Source organism: Lissotriton helveticus, chromosome 5_1 (assembly GCF_964261635.1).
Source record: "Lissotriton helveticus chromosome 5_1, aLisHel1.1, whole genome shotgun sequence".
In the NCBI taxonomy this organism is placed as follows: Eukaryota; Metazoa; Chordata; class Amphibia; order Caudata; family Salamandridae; genus Lissotriton; species Lissotriton helveticus.
Genome location: NC_136065.1, coordinates 1,336,482,861 through 1,336,503,599, shown reverse-complemented (window position 1 = coordinate 1,336,503,599; position 20,739 = coordinate 1,336,482,861). Strand labels below are relative to the sequence as shown.

Below are 20,739 nucleotides of genomic sequence, written 5' to 3'. Positions count from 1 at the left end.
CTTGTGAACTATTGTCCTGCCTGCTGGCGCTGCCGCGGCCTTCTGCACCGTTCATCCTCGTGGGACCTGCTGGCGCTGCCGCGGCCCGTTGTAACCGTCATCCTCGCTGGGACCTGCTGGCGCTGCCGCGGCCCGTTGCCACCTACGACCTCTTCGGGACCTGCTGGCGCAGCCGCGGTCTGACCCGTCCGAACGCCGAGCTCGAGGATTGTGAGCTACCACCGTTTCACCTCAGTACCTGTAGGTACCAAGACTGTCCCGCTACCCCCTTCCCCTAATAGAGACTAGAATTGAGAGGATCATCGTGTCCTGATCTCCTTGTATCGTACCACCTTACTCAAAGAATTGCCTATAAAAGGTGTTAAGCTGACCTTCGTGTGGTGTCCATCTGTGGGGGGGAAGTTACTTGTCTGTACGATCGCTGGAGACGGCCCTCACCGGAGGCCTCTCCCCTTGTGCTCGGCCGACCCTCCAGGTCCCCGTCTAACAAGGACACATCACCCAGTGAATCAAATACCACCTGCCCTGGAGGTTGGAGCACCAGCACCTGCCTGCTTGCCAAGACCAGTGTACCCTGTAAGAAAGAAGAGATCGCTGGAGGGAGAAAGAGCCAGTGGGAAGCCCTGACGAGGGTACACCCTGGGTGAGAAAATGTCTGCTGCACCGATTGCACAGTGTGCCAAACTGATTCGGGGACTTCCATATTCCAGGAGAGGGCTACCGTGAAGATAGCTGTTGAAAATACTTCTGTGCAATAAGGGCTGAAGCCTTGTGTGGTAAAGTTGCAGCGACCCCATACGCCAAGAGGGACAGCTGTGGTAAAGACTGGCATGCTGTAAGGGCCAAAGCCGTGTGTGGCAGCTCTGAGACAAACCCCCCCCCCATATCAGTAGAGGCTGACAGGAATACTTGTACTGTGTTGATCGGGCCGGAGCCCATGGACTGCCAGAAGTGTTGAATTGTAGGTCACAGAGAGCAAACGAGGAATGCGACTGTTTTGACCCCTTATATCAAGTGAAGATACAGTGGAAGCATCATCATCCAAATTAGGGATCAAGGAACAGAGTATCGGAATTGCCTCCCTCCATCGGAAGTGTGGAGACACATACCCTGCAGGAGTAGTGCAGGAAACCGCCAATCCCTGCCGAAATGTGATTGTGAGGGAGAGAGAGCCTTTGCCTGCTGAGTGCAGCCACTTTGTCTGTTTGCAGCAAACTCGCTTGAGCGAGCGTGAACTTGAGCCACTGCAAGCACCCATGGACGGGTTTGCGCTCCAGGACTCTGCACACTCCATTCCTACCGGAGTGGGAGACTTGTTTTGGGCCTATCGGCCTGGGGGAACTCGCTGATGAGAGCGCGGTGATGCTAGGACACTTGTGACTTGAAATACTCCTTTTCTGTGCCATGGCTGTAATTCTTCTACTCATGCTGAAGGGTTTTACATTTTTGGAATATAAAATCCTTCCCTTTGCCTTCTACTATTGATTGGGAACTTGCACTTTCTTCAAATCAACAGATCACCCAAGTGTACTGCCCTCCTGGGCATAGTAACACTTATGGCTATCATTTTATGGGCATTGATGCTTGCCTTTTACTTTCTTTCAAATAAATTCTGGTGATGAGTGACTTTAGTCATTAGGTTGATTATCTAAGCACTTTCTCCCATCCCAGCTTAATATACATCCCCATGACTACTAATTCCCAACAATGCATCATGGGGGGTCGCAGAATAGATGGCCACTTTTGGCTCAGATTAAACCACAATAAGATACGTTATTGGTGGTGGGTGGTTCATGAGGTCCAATTCCCCACATTTATTTGCCCGTGGAACTGGATAGCTGCCCACTGCCCATAAAATTCATTGGATTCTAATTTGTCCATGTTCTATATATCTAGACAGTCAGGGCATCCTGTTATCAGTTGATACTATTGCAAAGGATTCTTTCTTGCCTTATGCCCCTGAATCTCAATAACTGCAGTCATTGTGGAATCTAGGTGAGATCACTGTAACGTCCTGAAAGTTGGATGTATGATCCGAGAAGCCAGAAAAAGTTATGCTGTACCCCAACTCTGCCATTTTCTGTTGGCTTCAGCTGATTCTAGGTTATTTATAAGAATCTGGACCTCTTTTACATCTTGATGGAGGACCTTAAACCTTATTTGAAGATCCCCACGTGTCTGTCCACTGAGTCAGGGGCCAATGGCACTGCCAACAGTAACCCAGCAGTTTCATTGATTCTAATGATAGCAGGGGGAATTCCAGATTTGGCAAGGTGGGAGTGCTATCGGTTTGCACTATTCCACCTGCTCTGACGATCCCTCAATGGCCCTCATTACATTTGTGGAAGACCAGAATTCCAGTATCAAATTTCAATCTATCAGATCATAAATGGCTCAGTGTGTTTGGACCTGGTTTTCCAGAATGGAGGAGCACCAGGCCCATTTTTTCTTTGCAATAGCAATCAGTCCTTGTCCACACAAATAAATTAAATTGTTGCTTTCCTGTAGGCTTCCATTTGACTTTTGAGGGCTTCTCCCTCCAGGAGAGGAGAGAAGAAAACCAAAACTTAGGGGTGACCTCGCATGTTATGTCTGCATCACATTGAGTTATGGTCAACCATTTAGCTAACTGCCTCTGTTGTGTGGCTGCCCTTTCGACACATACTTGGGTCCAGATTTACTAACGCTTTGCACCAGGTTTGCGTTACTTCTGGACAAAAACTATTCCTTAAAGAATGCACACACCCTTACACTATGGTGCAAGCGTGTGTGCGTTGGTGCATGGAAGCCTAAGGTGCACCAGCATAGGGAGAGAGGAGAAGAGACCCATATATTAGTAGATATGCTGACTTCTGCTTTCTCATTTAGGCAGATTAGGAACTGAAGCTTCTGCGCTGCCTTACATGAGCATTTTGTAAATCTGGGCATTGATGTGTGAGAAACACTTGTATTAAGGGTTGAGCCTTTCATTTGAATCTGTGTGCAAGAACATAAGGCTGTGTCTGGGCACAGTATAGCGTGTTTGGGCCTTGTCTGGACCAAGTATTATTGAGCTGTGTCTTGGTATGTGAGCATATGCATATGCATGTGGGAACATGTCCTGATGTATCAATGTAGCACTCCTGGCAAATAATGGCTGAACTCATAGCATATCATGTCACTATGTGAATTAATATATATGTGTAATACAAAAATAGATTTGTAACTGCTTTACAACTCTGTTGCATTATTTTATTGATCTTCATATAATGTTTACAACTTTGTTTATTGCTGATAATTTGAGTTTGTGGTATCACTGCCTTAACTCCATTATGTAAAAGATCACATGACAACACTCTCTCTAACATTATCAGGGTCAAAAGGTCATGTGATGTCACTTCCTTGATGTCATCAGTGGTTGACTATTTGGATGATGTCACATCCGCTACCCCTGGCATTTTAGTGAATTGACATCCAAGGTAACGAAGGCCTTGGATGGACGAAGCATTAATACATTGTTTTTTTTACATTGCACATTGTCCAAACAATATACCTAGTTACAGAACAGCAGAATCTCTTGAACTGTGCTAAACCAACCCAATCATATATTACTCTTTGTTTCGTGGGTCGTATTTAGTCTGTAGGCAACCTATTTGGTATGACTATTTTCATTCCAGGAATCAGGTGTCTAAAGAAAGGGTAAATGGACTCATAAATATTGTGTGGTTAAGACGTGAAGAAGTGAGAGGAGAATAAAACCTAGCCTTGAACCTGCCCCCATAGACTAGTCTGGATTTATGCTAAAGGGTTGTAGAATTAGATCTGCAATACAAGTGTTCATAAAAAACGATACTACTTCTAAAGGGATGCATTAGTAGATGTTATGGGGCCGATTCATAAAAGCATTTATATTGCAGTTACTCGTATCACAGGAGTACGCCAGTATCTACTCTTAGATACCTATGTGATACAACACCAAACATCCATCCCACTCGCTATTAGTTAAAGTGGACAGATGCCACACAGTCCTTTCCTTTTGCAATAGTTGTATATTGATGTTCCCTGCATATTTAAATGTTATTCCCATTTAAATGCTTTTGGGCCAATTCACAAAGGCATGTAAGGGTACACAGAGTACATACGGCATACTACTTTACCTACTTCTAAATACGTTTTTAGTTTTCACTGTGTAGCTTTGGTGTGAATGAACATGATGACTGCTGCCCTATATGTTTCTGTCAATCCAATATTTCCAGGTGATAAATATAGCCTGTGCTTTAAGACTAACAGCACATAGGCCAAACTGGGGAAGCGCACGGGAGGGATTACTTCTGGCTCCCACCCTACATGCGTATTCCCTTCTCCACTCCAGCTACAAAAGACCACCCAATTACCCTCCTTCTAAACAGCGATTGTGTTGCCTGGTCCACCTTCACCTCTTAACTGCCTCCTGTATCGAGTCTGTGACTCTGCCAAGTCATCCACATTCGTAATGTAACAAAAATGGGTTTGTGAAGAGTAGAACTGTCTGTTTACAAGCTACTTGTATTGCTAACTAGTGCCAGCAAATATTTGCCTCATTCTGTATATTTTGCCTACCCACCTTCACCCTCATGACTTTGTCACCAGATCATCATGAAGAAGTCCTCGCTTCCAGGGGTGAAGCTAACCCAGACAACTGAAGATGTGCCCCCTGGGTGCAGCCCCCCAGACATAGAACGGAAGCCCATCCCGCTGACTGTGCAAGAAGGTAAGACGCAGAACCGAGGTGTGCCCTCATGGGTTAGGGGTATTCTGGGCCGGTCCTATATTTGTTGCATAGGTCTTGCTCCTGTTAGGACCACAAAGTGAGAAATACTTTTCCTCACTGGAAGGAGGCAGCAGCACTGTCGCTGGTAGGCAGGTCTGCACAGAAAGAGGTCCACAGAACCCCTTACCTGAGGCAAATGTATAGTTTTCATTCCATAGGGTCTTGTTATTGTCCCACCGCGAACTTGTAGCAAATACCTTCGAGTTTTGTCAACCAACTGATACTGCATGAGAACCAATTAAGCAGTTCTCAGTTCTCCTCTGTACAGTGATGTAGCGAAATCTAGATCTAGTAAGAAACATTTCAAATGGTCAACTGGATTTTCTGCCTGAATGGCCCACAAACTAGAGAAGAGCACCAACAATGTGTATTTGAAAGCTCAGTCACCCTCAAAATTATACATGAGTTGTTATACTTCACACTTCCACGCCTGGTTCATTCCATGGAAGAGGCTCCTTCAGTTTAGCAAAGTAAAGAAATGAAGTTCAGCTTGTTCACAGAGCAAAAATAAACCGCTATATGGTAAGGGACAAAACGAGCCCTATAACCAGGGTGGTGGAACTTGTCCTAGTGCATGTAACAAAAGAAGTTCAATTCTGTTTCGATTTAACACACAGGCTGTCTGGTTATGTTGTGGCTAGGAAGTAGGTTACTGGATTGCGCACGGGACAGCATGGATATCCCTTCTTCTGAACATCACTGCTCTGCCAGGCCTTTTGTGGCAGACTTCAGAGCATGCTAATGTTTGTGTTACTTGCTCCGTTATGTTCTCTTCTCTGCGTTTGTTAGGTAAAATTGCCATATTCAAGGTGGTGGTGACAGGAGAACCTAGACCAGAGGTGAGGTGGGAACGTGGCAAAGGAGACCTCAGCAATCCATCCAAGTGCAAGAGCATGTATGACAGCATCATGAACGAATTCATCCTGCAGGTGAGAAGGGCATCCAGTCACCCTAGCACTCACAGCGAGGAATCAACCCTAATGCTATGTCAAATGTAGAAACTGTCACTCGAATTTGCAGTTATGTGTAGTATAAAAATATATTGGCTCTTATTATCAACATGCCGCACACACCCTCTGATCCCAAGTCAAACAGGAGATTCCACACTGGAAACAACAAAGCACCCCCAGTAATACCCATTAAGGATTCCATGAAAAACAGTGTGTGGCCCTGTCTGTCAGGGAGGAGGTGGATAACAGCTGCGGCGTAGCATGGGATGTCAGCGCATGTGCCCCCCTCACCCCTCCCACGCTACGCCACTGGCAACAGAGCTTGAAGGTCAAATTCAACCCTGGCTGGTAAGCTTATGAGGATGAGAATAAAAGTCAAGGTGGCGGGGAAGATACAGATTTGTAAGTAATGTCTTCTTCAGGGAGCTCACCTTTCATGAGAAGGCAGGAAAAGATGAGAAGGAGGGGACGGTGGTACTAACCTTTAGAAAGAAGAAACTGACAATAGGAGGCACCGAGCAGGAGGAGCCTCCGGGCATGAAGATATGTGATTGGAGGTGGAAGATGTTTGGTCAGGGCCCTTTCTTCAATGTTCTTTATTTGGCTTCATTGGACTACTTTCCTTTATTTTAGGTGTTTAATGTCACTATAGAGGATGAAGACTCTTATCGGTGCACTGCCATCAATGCATACGGGGAGGCAACCTGCGTGACCAACCTCAAGATCATAGAAGGTGAGTTACAAAAGCACAATGTATCTATACATCTGACCACCACGCGAGAGAAGGAGAGTTAGGCTATCTGTACGTGCAAATTTATTTTGACATAGAATATGGAAGAATGAGGTCATCTGAGGGAAATAAGCTAAAACCATCGAGAATATGGAAGGGAAAGATATCTGTGCAAACAACCTGAACATAAAGCACAGTAAGTAAAGGAAGAGTGGGGTTATGTGCTTCATCATTCTTAAAGGGTGACTCAGTGAATGATTTCTCAATAACTCTCAAAACTCCAGTACACTTCCCCAAGCCAAGGGGATGTTTTGGAATCTTTTCTGGTAATTGTTTATGATAGAGAAATGGGTAAAACAATATATTTTTTAAACAAATGGGTCCCTTTCACGATGGCCCAGGGTGATTGCTAGTGGCAGACACTTGTCGAAGCACCAATGTGTTTCAATATATCACTCTTGCACTACAAGTCATTGTTGATGCTGAAAAGCGACGTGCCTTTTTCACGCAAATCTACTTTAAAACAAGTTTTCTCTTACCTTTTAAAATGTATTGATGTTGCCAACCTTTTATTTTTATTTTCGTGTCACTAGTCAAGAAACATGTAAGACTACTCATTTCAATTTGAAATACCACATGCAAAAGATCTGCAAACTATAGGTAGTAATTGTAGTTTATACAAGAATTACAAGAAGTTTGCTAGAAAAAAATATACAGTCTCGCACACTATTAGGCAAAATACGAATGACGCACCATTGATGCTAATTTACAATTTTTAGCAAAGCAAAATGCTCAACGAGCAATGCACTGAGAAACCGATGTTAATTTGTATTTATCGCAATTATATGCAAGTCTGTTAACATATCAGTTGCAGAACTCCAAGTGCAATTTTCTGATACAAAATGTTCTTAAGTAGTATGTGCATTTCGTGCATCATTGTTTTATGAAATTATGCAATGAATTTACTGTTACCTCCAGTAAGTCTCACACAGCTGGATTGGTAAGAGGTAGTCGGTGGCCATGCCCCCTTTCTCCACCGCTCTGCAATCGCACCACCTAGTGCACTACTAGTTAGGATATTAAGTACCCTTGGCTGCTCAGGGTCCTTGGGGCAAACAACCTCTCCTGTTACCTCCAGTAAGTCCCACACAGCAGGATTGCTAAGAGGTCTTTGGAGGCCATGACCCCTTTATCCACCACTCTGCAAACCACCTTCTGGTACCCTACTGGTTGGAGGATGAACTCCTCTTGAATGTTGAGGGACCTTGGGGGCCAAAAAGTCATCCGGGTGTTTCCAGTAGATCCTACACAGCGAGATTCCTGAGAGCTGGTCAGAGGACCTCCCCCTTTCTCCACCACTCTGCAAACATGTCTAATTTTAAAATAGTAGAAATTCACTGAAAAAAAAGCAAAGGTTACAGGGACGTTATAGTTGGGCTCAGGTTTCACTCGTACAAAACCAGTGAAATTCTGCAGTTATATTTATCTGAGCTGACTATACCTCACACTCCCTTAATGCACTGCTAATGACCTCACATATTACATCACTCATGGCATGGTCAGTGACATTACTGATGACATCCCAAATGGCATCACTGATGACATCATCCACAGAATCACTGACGCACCCACTCACACCACATGGAACCTTTTATACACCCATTCAACAATTCACAAACCCAATCACAGTCCCATATCAGTACTTACACCCCCACTCACTGATTCATAGATCTACACACACATCCACTCACTCACCCATACAGCCTCTCATTGTCAAGGCCCTTGAAAATGGAACTCCTCAGAACCGGAATGATGCACAAAGGAGTCCACCTCCTGACATCCCCCAACTCTGTAGCAACAAATACTACACGGAGTAGTAGAGTGGTCAAGGAGAGATAAGGGTGTAAGGAAGGGAACTGCACGGATTTTGAACCTGTGGAATAAATAATGAAGAAAATAATTAAAGTACAGGATACAGGTCTACTCTCGGTAAGTCTTGCTAGAAATCCGTAAATACCTTAGTAATATAGAAAGAGTCTCTGAAGTGAAAGAATTTCTGTGCCAACAACCTTCCGTAAGATTCTCCCTGCATGAACCTACCAATACAAGAAACAAACAGAATCATTACACTCCTCTTTCACTTTCCTGCATAGGGCGTACTGAGATCAGAGAGGAACATCATACACCATACATACCTCTAAAATAAGCAAGGAAATGAGAATAGTTAGGCGATCGGTGCAACATTGCTGGTAATGTTTCTTAACTCAAAAGTCATGCGCAATAGTATGCCTCCTGCAATCACTGTAGCCAAGCAGGTTTATTGTAGTCATAAACCTTAGTTTACTTTTTGTTGAAAACACAGTAGAAAGAAATGTATATTGATTCTAATATGCAACCGGAAATCCCCAGACTGCATTATCTCCTCTTCACGTTCACAGCGAACGCTAATCCATTCATGAAAAAGAACATGGCCGAAAGTCAAGAACTTCCAAAAGCATAGAACAAGTTTGTCAAAATGCAAAATAAGTATGTTTAGCTCCACATACTAAGAAAAACTGCAGGCCCACTTGAATACTTCCTACCTGGAAGTCGAGAGATTCGGTTCTTTCCTACCAGCTGTAGACCTTTTGCCAACCAGTGGGATGCAAGCCTGTTTCTCCTCCGCTTACACAACAAAGAGGAATACCGGTCTCTGGATCCTTGAGACACCTGTACTGCACGTGGCTAAGACTCCTTGTCTTACCACCTTTAACTGATTTCCAAGCCCGAAACCAGAAACACCCTGGGTAAATAGAGGCACTCCTGCGCCTCAAACCGACAATGACCTTCCCAGGAAAGAACGGAGGTCAGGATGCCTAAATACTTCCTCATGCCAAGCTGTACGAGAGACCTTGCACAGCTGATGCGAGCCTCCCGGTCAATTACAATGCAGAGAATTACGCATATTGTGCGATGTGCATGTTCTTCTTTTATCCCATGATTCTTAGGGTTGCAGGAATCCTGGATAATTTAGTCTTCCTTGGTATCTAAGGGTTACGCAGAGGTAGGTGCCTCTGCATGTGATCCCTGACACTTATACACCCACTCACTCAGTAACACAGCCACTGACATAGCCACTCTTACAGCCACTCACACACTGAGTCAGTCACCCATAGAGCTACTCACACACCTACTCACTCACACAGTCAATCACAAAGCCACTTACTCACCCATACAGATACATGCCCACTAACTTACTCATACAGATACTAACATGTACTCACTCACCTATACAGTAACTGACACAAGCATACACTCACCCATACAGTCACTCATATGCCCCATCACTCATCTATTCTGCCTTTCACATACCCAGCTACTCACCCATATACCACTGATATATCCTCTCACTCACCCATACAGCCCTCACACACACTCAGTAACCCATACAGCTACCGACTCACTCACTCATCCATACAGACAATCAGACACCCTCTCACACACCCACACAGACACTAAGACCCCCATACAGGTACTCACCCAACCAATCACTCACCCAACCAATCACTCACCCAACCAATCACTCACCCATACAGCCACTCACGGAACCACACACACACACATACAGCTGCATAGACACCAACTGACAGACTGATACAGACATTCACACAACCATCCCTCACCCCTACTTTCACTGAGACAACTAATCACTCACTTATACTGTCAGTCATGCACCCACTTAATCATCCATACCGGCACTCATACACCCAGTGATTCATCAATACACCTTGGGGTATATATATATATATATATATATATATATATATATATATATATATATATATATATATATATATATATATATATATATTAATACTCATAAACGTTTTAAAAGCACTCACAGTCACTGGATGATGCCATCAGTGATGTCATTGAAGATTTCATGAGTTGATTTCACGGACCATGTCATGAGTAATTGCGGGGGTGTGAGTTATAGCTAGATCAGCTAACTATAACTGCTGAATTTCACTGGTTTTGTACAAGTGAAAACTGAGCCTCACTATAACGTCCCTTTAACCTTTTTTTTAGTGTGTACATATAAAATGTATTAGGGTAAGGGTGCTTTAAGGATTTTTGGGTGGGTAAGTGTATTTGGAGGGAAGAGTATTTTTAGGGTTTAGGGTGGGTAGGGGTATTCAGTGGTGAGGGCATTTTTAGAATTTAGAGTGGGTAGGGATATTTGGTAGTAATGGTATTTTTAGGGTCTAGGGGTGAGTCTGGATATTGAGTGGTAAGAATATTTTTAGGGTTTGGCGGTGGGTAAAGTTGTTCGGTTGTAAGGGTGTTTTAGGGGTTAGCAGTGGGTAAGAGTATTGGGAGGTATAGGTTTAGGTTGTGTAAGGGTATTGTATCATAAAGCTGTTTTTAGGGTGGTGGGGTGTGTAAGGTTGTTAGGTGGTAAGGGTATTTTTAGGTTTAGGGGTGGGTAAAGGTCTTGGGTGGTTAGGGTATATTTAAGGTTTATGGGATAGGTAAGGGTATTGGGCGTAAGGTTTTTTTTTTTTTAGAGATGAGGGATGGGTAAGGGTACTGGATGGTAAGGGTATTTTTAGGGTGGGCTAGTGTATTGAGTGCTATAGCTATTTTTTAAGATTTAGGGGTGGTTGGGTTTAGGGATTGGTGGTCGATAAGGCAATCTATATATATATTTGTATTTAAACATTAATCCAGTCCAACTGACAGGAAGGATACGACACACCAGATCGATGCATGTATGTTTATTGTGCAAACAAACTAAGTGTTTTTGCCAGGTATGCGTGGTAAAGACTTGCGTGGTAAAGGCAATGCTTGGTAAAGGCAATGCTTGGTAAAGGCAATGCATGGTAATTGCATGGATGGCAATGGTATGCGTGGTAATGGCATGCATCATACATCCCATTATTACCATGTAAAACATTTCTTTTTCATGCTACATTCAAACACCGTCTTGAAATATAAAAAACAAATGTTGAAGCCTTGTGAATAAATTATGAAACAAGAACTTAATATAAGAATTCATGCTATATTAACTAACCAATCATCAACAATTGGTTTTGTACTTATTTATTCCACTGGGAAGCCCCTAATTGCAAAATAGTCAAATACCGGAACCTGTCATTTTTTTGTATAGACTTAACACCTGTAAAATCATTCTCTAAACGGAGAGACACTATCTACGTAAAAGCAACCAGATGTCACCATGAGATGGGAGGAGGGGCATCAGGTCTAAAGATACCAAGTTTATATTTATTTATTCTTTTCCTTACCAGGTTGTTTTTCTTTTTCACACTTTTAGTTGGCTTTAAGAAAAAGCCGAACAGGCCCAATGAAAAGGACCAAGAAGGTAATATTCATCTTTAGTTCAGCAACAAACTACACCTAAGAAAGATAATATACAATTTTCCAATTTCTCTGATTTCAGACATGAAAAAGGAGCTGATTGACTTCCGGAAAAATCTTAAAAAGCGGTATGTTTCTTGCAGACTTTGGTTTGAAACACAAAACCAATGCCACACATTGAACATAGTGATTAGAGAACTGTACGCCACCCTAGGTACACAAAGTCCCACAATAGCCTCAAAACGCCTGCTTTTCCCCAGGCCATGTCCCAGCCATCGGCAGAAGACGCTGGAGGGTGAACTTCTAAAAAGTCAAGAACAATTGTCTTGGTTGTTAGGACAGTTGTTTGAATTTAATGGCACAGACCACCACATTAAAATCTTTCCTTATGGAAGAGCTTCTTTGATTGCATCTATAAAATTCATTTTGCTGAATCATAATTATCCCTTCCCCAGAATCTACTTCCCTTTCCATAGAATCCCTTGCTCAAAGGTAAGGTGCTTGTTTAACTATTCTGAGTTGAGGACAAGGCATGGCACATAAACTAAACCAAAGGAAACAAACATTGCCTATCTATTTGTCAAGCTGAATTTAGTACTGCTTTTACACTGTTCACTCTATACATCTCTGAGAGATTTCGGTATGTAGCTCCATATGATATGTGCACGCTCTGTGCTAATTAGCTCTAGTCTTAGTAGCGCTCCTTTTTAGATGGCATTTTCTACATTGGTACCTTGATTACTGAAGAAATCTGGAAATAACATGGATTACCAAACATTGCATTGATGTAAAACATTTTTCTTTAATAAGTGTGACAGTCTACCACAATTTTTAACGCTACAAAGTTGGTTATAACTGGTTGATCTACACTAACCAGGTAACTTCTTTAATCTCTTCCTCCTTATCTTGCAAAGGTTGTGCCTTCCTTTTACTCCTTCTCTGCAAAACCTTGATTTGATTGAGTTTAGGATATAATACGAGACAATACCTCTAAATTTTTGGTGGTGTAAATGTCCAGAACTTTGTTTTTAACAATAGTTTATTCTGTACTTCTATCGTAGAGTTGCCAAGCCTGTGGTCAAGCAGGAGCCGCTGCCGCAGAAGAAGGTGATGGAAGTTCTTATTAATGCTGATAAAAAGGACTACGAGAAGATTTGCTTCAAGTATGGCATAACCGACTTCCGGGGGGTGCTGAAGAGCCTGCAGCAGATGAAGAAGGACAGGGAGGACCAGCAGGCCAAGGTGAGGAGCAGATCAGTGTGCTCTAGGGTCTCTTTATACTGACATAAAACACTCAGGCTCAGGATCTGCTTGGGACTTAAGCTGCAGCCTTGATGAGCATCACCCTTGGTCTAATGTGTAGAGAAAGGCAGCACACGATGAAAGAAATGACTGTCTGCTAATCCTCAGGCCAGATATGCTTTGGCTCTTGGCCTCAGTAGAGTGTCTTCCATCGTCCAAAGTCCAAAGTCTGTGCAATAATAAAACACTGTGAGGTACATTGTGGGGCAAAGGACCAAACCCTGTGGGGCTGCTACTGAGGCACCGCTGCTACTGACGAATAAGGAAGCAGGCAGATTTCTGACATCTTTCTTCAAGAAAAGATTTCACCCGCTTCTGTGCAGCACCTCTGATGCCTGTATCATGAAAGCGGGCGAGCAGCCTGGAATAGGGAACTCTGTCAAAAGCAGCTGGTAGGGCTCACAGTACCAGGGCTGCCTTTCCTCCGGCATCAGTTCACAGACTTCCCAAAAAGCGGTCTCTGTACTGAATTTGGGCCTGAAACCGAACTGACTGGGGTGTAGTAGCTCATGTGATTCAATACAGTTGAACAGCTGCAGATTGACAAACTTTTCCGCAAGTTTTGACGCCACTGGCAACAAGGAAATGGGCATGTAATTGCCTCGGAGACAGGTCTATGTTCGGTTTATTAAGGAGGGATAATATTTTGGTGTTTTCCCAGCAGGAAGGACATATAGGTCCTTGAAGTTTGAGACCTTTAAATAGATTATAGTGGCCATAACCAGTTACTTCAGATGTCTTTTGTCCCAAACCCATCAACCATGCCAGAAGGCCCCTCCCCCTCCCCCGCCCATCTCAACCTTGAACTAATCTACAACTTCCCCGTAGGGTCTCATCACACATATCTGTCAGTGCTAGTATGTTTACATTTAACCTCGCACAAATGTTAGTGTTTACTTCTAAAAGTGTCCATGTACGTACGCAGTCACTGTATCGAAACATTATGCTACATTGTCTACTTTTGAAGAGTCCGATGTTTCTATCTGCGTTTCGGTGGTGATCGCCCTGTTACTGTAATGATTTTAGTTAATTGCACATTAAAATAAATTCTGATTCCGAGCAAAACAGTAAGCTATGAGCACTTCTCAGCCGGCCTTCTGTGGTTTAATTGGACAGTACCAGCATATAATAAAAGGCCCGTGTACTTTTGATGGGACAGAACCAGCAACCGTACGCAGGGCTGCGATTCATTAACTTAGTGTGAGATTGCCTATCACTTTATGTGGATACAACAGGCATTGCCATCCAGGCAGTCATTATTTTGTGTATTAAAAAAAAAAAGTGTCAGAACCCAATATATACCACAGAAGGCCACTACAGCTTGCATCATCCACTGTCCTTGCCAGGTCTGCCACATGCCAGTACCGACGCTACCTGTTAACCATCACACTCCTACGAATGTGACACGAATTAAGAATAAACTGGGTGCCCTGGTATTATTTGTTTCAATTATATATGATATTGGTTTAAAATACTGATAACGTTCTCTGTTTTATAACAGAGAGACAGTGCCACCATGTGGTCGAATGCCATAAAAAGCGTTGACGTTCAGAAACCAGTGCCGGTACAGAGTGACAGCAAACTCTGGCACGACAGATTCTCCTCCTTCAAAGCACCCGACTTGAAATAATCATGTGACTTCTTCTATCCAAGACGACATAACTAAGCATAAATTAAATGCCATAACTGAATCCGCTCTGATTACTCAGGCTTGCCTTTATCTTCTTAATGCTAATTCAGTAATTAACTCCAGCAGCCACACCAAGACTGTGAAATCTATATTTACTTTCTTACAGTGCCGGGTTGATTTTGAAAGTTGTAACATTTTTGTCACCTCGCTTTTTCAAACACTAATAATAGGAAACTTTCAGAAGCACACAATCAAATCAAAATTGTAATGAAATATATATGAAAAAACGGCCTTAAATAAAAGCCTGTCTTTCGTTGCGGCTGAAAGTGGTTTATCATAACACATTCTCTTCAAACAATGATGCAAGTCGGCAGCAAAGTGTTGCGAAATTGGGAGCCAGTAGGAGTCGTTGAAAAACGGTGGCGTACCAAATCGATAGGGTTGGCAAGTATGGAAACGCTGCATCAGAATGTCTTACATCAGCTTCAGGCGGAAAATTGTGATTTAAATGCCACAGAAGGTAGTTGTTTTTGTAATAACTGGTTCCTCAGTTTCGTGAATTTTCTCAAATGGAGTTTCAGTCCTATACAGAACCAGTGCTTCTTGGCAGAGGTGAAGAAGGTAAGTTTTGTTTCTGAAACTTTCTGAAACCATATTCACTTTACACACCTCAGTTAATGTATACTCTGCAATTGAACTGTGAACAGCAGTGTGTTTTAAAAGATTACCTAGCAACAATTTTGAGACTTTTAAATTCTCGGAGGCAAACTAATCGATAGTCACTTCCCTTGCTCTAATGCAGGGCTGGGAAATGTTAAGGTGGGGGTGTAATAGAATTGAGTCATGGGTAGACTTACCTTAGTCTAAGTCAGAGTACCAAAGGCCTCTTCTGCATCCCTTTCGACCATCTATATCTTATATTCATTAGTCAGGACACCTCCGTCTCTGCCAAACAACGCACTGCAAGACGAAAGCACAGCATGACCCTTTGGAGTCCATGAAATTCTTCTTTGTCACAAGCCAAAATTTATAAACGACAAGTATCCATGGGTCTAAACCAATGTTCTAAGAACTAAAAACTCTGAGAACCAAACCTATGCGTGCTGCACGGTACAAAAAGTCTTACGTAAATAGACGGATTCCCATCACTCACCAATTGGTGACATGCTTCATCATCTGGGTCTCCTCTTAAAGTCACACTGGTGGCACTAAGGGCTACAACCCCATCATAAGGATCGGGGAGCCCGAGGATGTTTTGATTATACTACTCAGAGAGGAAAACTATACTTCTGTCTAGATTACCAGAAGAGAGCAATTGACTTGTGTGGGAAATAAGTGCAGTGCATAAGTGATATGTGAGTTTAAAATTGAACTACGACAGACTCTATATTTATTATTGTCTCTCACAGTCCAAACTAAAAACAGTGCAAACAGTTTATAACAAATAACTGTCTGATATTAGAAAAAAGAGGTCAACATGTTTCAGCACACCCAGACACCGTTCTGTCCAGTGCCTTCTTCAGGACCAACTCAAATATTGCTACTGCAAAAAGTAATCAACGTGAAAAAATGTGTAATAATCAATACAAGTACACTTAAAGCAGTTGGAAACGATACAACCGAATCACCTGTAATCAGGAAAGTACGATCCTTCCTCTGCAAAACCCGTACATCTGATGGTATCTGTAACACAGTGAAGGACTAAGGCGCCACATATCTTCATTAACACAGAATATAATCTGCTCAGAACAAAACTTCAAAAGTAGTGACATTAACATTGTCATCTAACAAACTCCATTAATGGATACATGCCAATCGTTCTTACCCGAAATGCATGAGGAGGATACATCACCTCACCTGGAAGCGGCTCAGGCAAACAGGAGGCACCGCTCTATGAGAAGAAAGTATGACAATACCTTATTTATTGTGGTGCCCCTACCCTTCCCCAACATCCCATAGATTATCATTGTGCTGCAATCACCGCACGTAAACCCAAACAGCACACACTTAAAAACTACTTACTTCAAGGTATCATGCTTGCTGTGGAAGGATACAATGCTCATGAAGTGAGAACGGCACACCTTCATCGTGCTTCTCTACCCTGATAAACATATATCACTAAACCTTTTCTCTACCAACATCAATCTGCCATGCCTTTGATGTTGTAACTAAGTTGCCAAAATCAATATCTCAATTTGTATGTGAAAGCCATCAGAAGGAACTTTCCAGTATAGCCCTTAGTGTGGGGATGTTCACTATTACCTCATACAACCAAAGGTGTGCATTATCTGAAAGATGGATAAACAGAGCATGACAAGATGTTACCGCATCCTCCGTTTTTTAAATTTAATTTATTGTTTAATCACAACTATTTCACCTCAGGAGCTCTTAATGACCCATTTTAGTTATACACCTCCTATGTCTAAAGGGTCGCGTGCATTGAGGCAGCTGTGTGCAACACTCTTACTTTGAGCCTACCGGTCGAGCGTGCCGTGACTAACATCGCAACTAACATCTACACGCAATCTGAAAGAGCCCGCACGCTTACCTATCCGTCGGTACCTCTTGACGGTCATCCAAGCCGTCCGGGAGGTACCGACCGGGTAGCGTGTCCATGTATTTAATCCGAATGCCGTATCCCAGTGACGCATGCGCACCGAGGGCTGCAGAGTCATGACGCCACAAAACCGCGTCCTTAGTGTCATGGGAAATGTAGTAATCTGCCGGTATTTCGCCCGTATATTCAAAACCACCCAGCTTTATTAACTCAATAGCGCTCGATTAATCTTAAGGACGTAGCATTACTGTGGGCCAATACCACCTTGAGCTAGCAGTATTTGAAAACGGGGATTTCCTTAAAACAAAGGCACAACACGTGTGTTGTACAAGTTTTCAAGGAGTAAGGCTCGATGTATGTGTATTAAGGAAAAACTCCCCAATAGTCCTCTTTATATATACTCAGCCAGCTGGTTTAGAATGAGCATACTGTATACATCAGATGACTCTCATCAAATGTTTAATTGAAGAACACATATGCATCATTAGAATGAAGATGCACTGGACCCTCTTTTAGACAAAATCAGGGATATTACAGTAAAAGTCAAGGCACAGAAACATTATCATTTGCCCCCCTCATACCAAGGCACTTTATCTAGAAAGTACACCTATGTTCTGTCTAAGTATCATTTCTCACAGATCATCATGTGAACTCTTATCATCTCCCTCGTATCGGATGAAGGGGGTTAGAACCAGATGTGTCATCACAAGATAACAGTCAAAGCAGTATGGGGAGCGTTCAAGACCGATTGAAGAAGTGGGATTTGGACCATTCTCACAATGTTACCCAGGGTATCGCATCATTTAAACCCATTTTGTCACTTTGTAATTTAAGCACCCACTTCTATTCTTTTAACGGGAAGAATTTGGAAATGTCGGTGTTATGCTCTGGAAAGTATGGTTGTTCCAAGACTGTCCAGGTGAAGTCTACTGGTCGATGATTGACTTCCAAAAAATGGCTTGTCAACCTAGTTGCCTGTTTTTTGCACCTCACTTTGCTTCTGTGATCCATTATACTCAATTTCACCTTTCTGGTTGTCATCCCTACATAATTCATTTTGCAGGGGCACATAATCAAATATATGACTTTGTCACTATTACAGTTTGTGAATTTCTTTTGCACCCAAGGTCTTCCAGTGCCACTGTCAATTGTTTTTGATTTCTGTGTTTGGGGACAAGCCCCACAAGACCCACAGGGAATATGACCTTGTACAGCAGGAAGGTCCCACAGCCTGCCTACTGTGTGTGCTATGCTTGTCCTCGGCCTAGTGTGCACAATCTGGTCACGCAAGTTGGTACTCCTTTTGAAGGAAAACAGCGGCTGGGTTATCTGTTCACTCCCAATGTTTAGTATTTTCAATGCTTGCGTACACGCTTTTTTATATCATTTGACATTGTGCTAAAAGTATTTACAAAAGTTAATGTAGACAACACCCTTTTATGTTCAGGTGGTTCCAGCAGGGCGTCTCTATTGTTATTAGTGTCCCGTTTCACTGAGCGCCGAACCAACCTAGGAGGATATTTTCTAGCACATAGTTGGGATGTCAATGTTTTGGCATGCTCCTGAAATCTCTCTTTTGTGGAGCAGTTTCTGCAAACCCGCAGAAACTGTTCTTAAGGCAGATTGTCCTTTAAGGACTTGGGATGGTAGCGGTCGGAACTCAATAGAGATTTTTTTGCCATTGGTTTTCTATATAATTCTGTTTCAAACACTGTTGGGGTAGCCACAATCAGCAAATCAAGAAACGCCAGCTTATGTTTGTTGATCTCCACAGTGACATTTAGAAAGTAATTTCTGCCATTGAGCCAAGTGAGGAATCCATCAATCGCTTCTATCTCCCCTCGCCAGATGACCAAAATGTTGTCTATATAACGCCTCCAGAGGCGTATCGACTCGCCATAGGGATTCACAGCTGTTAGCACATGTTTTTGATCGAACCCATGAACATAAAGGTTCGCCAGGCTGGGAGCAAAAATGCCTCCCATGCTGGTGTCGGAGGTCTGGAGATAGATAGTATCTTCAAATTTGAAGAAGTTCTCTTTCATTGCGATCTGGGCACAAACCATGATGAAATGTATAGGAGTTATAGCGTCCAGATGTCTATCCGCCAGGAGTAACGCATTGGCATCTAATGTCTCAACCTGGGGGATCGAGGTGTAGAGTGATTCTACATCAAAGGATACCAATACATCAGTTTCTCTATCAAAGTCAACTTCAGGTAGTAATCTCAAAACATCTTTTGTGTCCTGTAAAAAGGTAGGCATGTCTTTCACCATAGGCCTAAGGAAATGATCTACTAAAGTAGATAGAGGTTCCATTAGAGATCCAAGCCCAGATATAATAGGGCGTCCTGGTGGAGGCCTCTTGGACTTATGTACTTTTGCCAGTACATAAAAATAAGGCATTACGGGATGTTTAGTTTGTAAAAACACTGCTTCTTGTGCAGTTATCCAGCCTATACTCAATGCCTCCTTGACCATGGTTGCAATGTTATTCTTTATCCTCTCAGTTGGATCTTCTTTCAGCGGACGGTAGGACTTTCTATCCCCTAGTTGTCTTAGATACTCTGCCCGGTACACATTTGTATCAAGTAACACAATCGCCCCACCCTTATCGGCTGGTTTTATCACGATCCGATCATCAGAAGTGAGGCTGCGTAATGCTGTCTGTTCTTTTTTTAGGGGAGTTGCAGAATGTTTTTTGCTCCTTTTTGAATAAAGCCGTGATGTCACTGCTCACGGCGTGTTCAAATGTCAACACCTGTGCAGGAACTAGATGTTTAGGGGGGTTGTACGCGGATTGTTTTTTTGACGCCAGTGTTGGTATCCACGGGATCAGACAGTTCCTCCTTTCCTTTAAAAAAGAAAGGTAACTGGACCTTGCGGAAAAAATTGGCAAGTTCCCAGTGGGTCTGGAATTAGTCACCTTTAAAGGTAGAAACAAAACCAAGGCCTCTATTCAGTACTGACACTTCATCCACACTGAGAGGTCTAGAACTCAAATTCATTATTAGTCCGTCTCTGCACTCATCCCGGGTTGTCCGGGAAGTTTCTTCTTGCTGCTGCGCAGGCTCCTGGGTGATGGAGGAGGACTCCAGTGGACCTGGGCCTGTTGATTTCTCCGCCTCCCTCTGGAGCGTCCACGGCCAAAACCTAAACAAGGCTGACTATTGAAGTTGCCTGGGAATCCAGGTGGTTGAAATGGTCCCATTGGTTCCATGTGAGCTTGAAAAGGTGGTGTTGGAAATTGCCAGGGATTCGGTTGCCACCATTGCTGTTATGGGCCACCTGCCATTTAGTTTGCTAGTTCCTACCACGTCCTCTGTTCTGTTGGCCACTCCATGTAGAGGAGTCAGAATCGCTAGCACTGGACCCTTCATCTGAACTAGAGGTACCATATGTAGAACCTAGCTTACGTCCTCTG

At 43.1% G+C, this 20,739-nt stretch overlaps 1 protein-coding gene across 1 annotated transcript in view; it reads left to right on the top strand.

The window, feature by feature from the left end:
- IGFN1 (immunoglobulin like and fibronectin type III domain containing 1) overlaps positions 1-20,739 on the top strand; it is a 392,344-nt gene that overhangs the window by 30,342 nt on the left and 341,263 nt on the right. Inside the window, exons 2-7 of the mRNA XM_078644199.1 lie at positions 4,609-4,729; positions 5,579-5,718; positions 6,373-6,472; positions 11,784-11,831; positions 11,910-11,955; positions 12,889-13,069. Of these exons, the coding sequence (XP_078500325.1) occupies positions 4,615-4,729; positions 5,579-5,718; positions 6,373-6,472; positions 11,784-11,831; positions 11,910-11,955; positions 12,889-13,069 (630 nt within the window). The 5' untranslated portion in view covers positions 4,609-4,614. The remainder of the gene's footprint in view (positions 1-4,608; positions 4,730-5,578; positions 5,719-6,372; positions 6,473-11,783; positions 11,832-11,909; positions 11,956-12,888; positions 13,070-20,739) is intronic.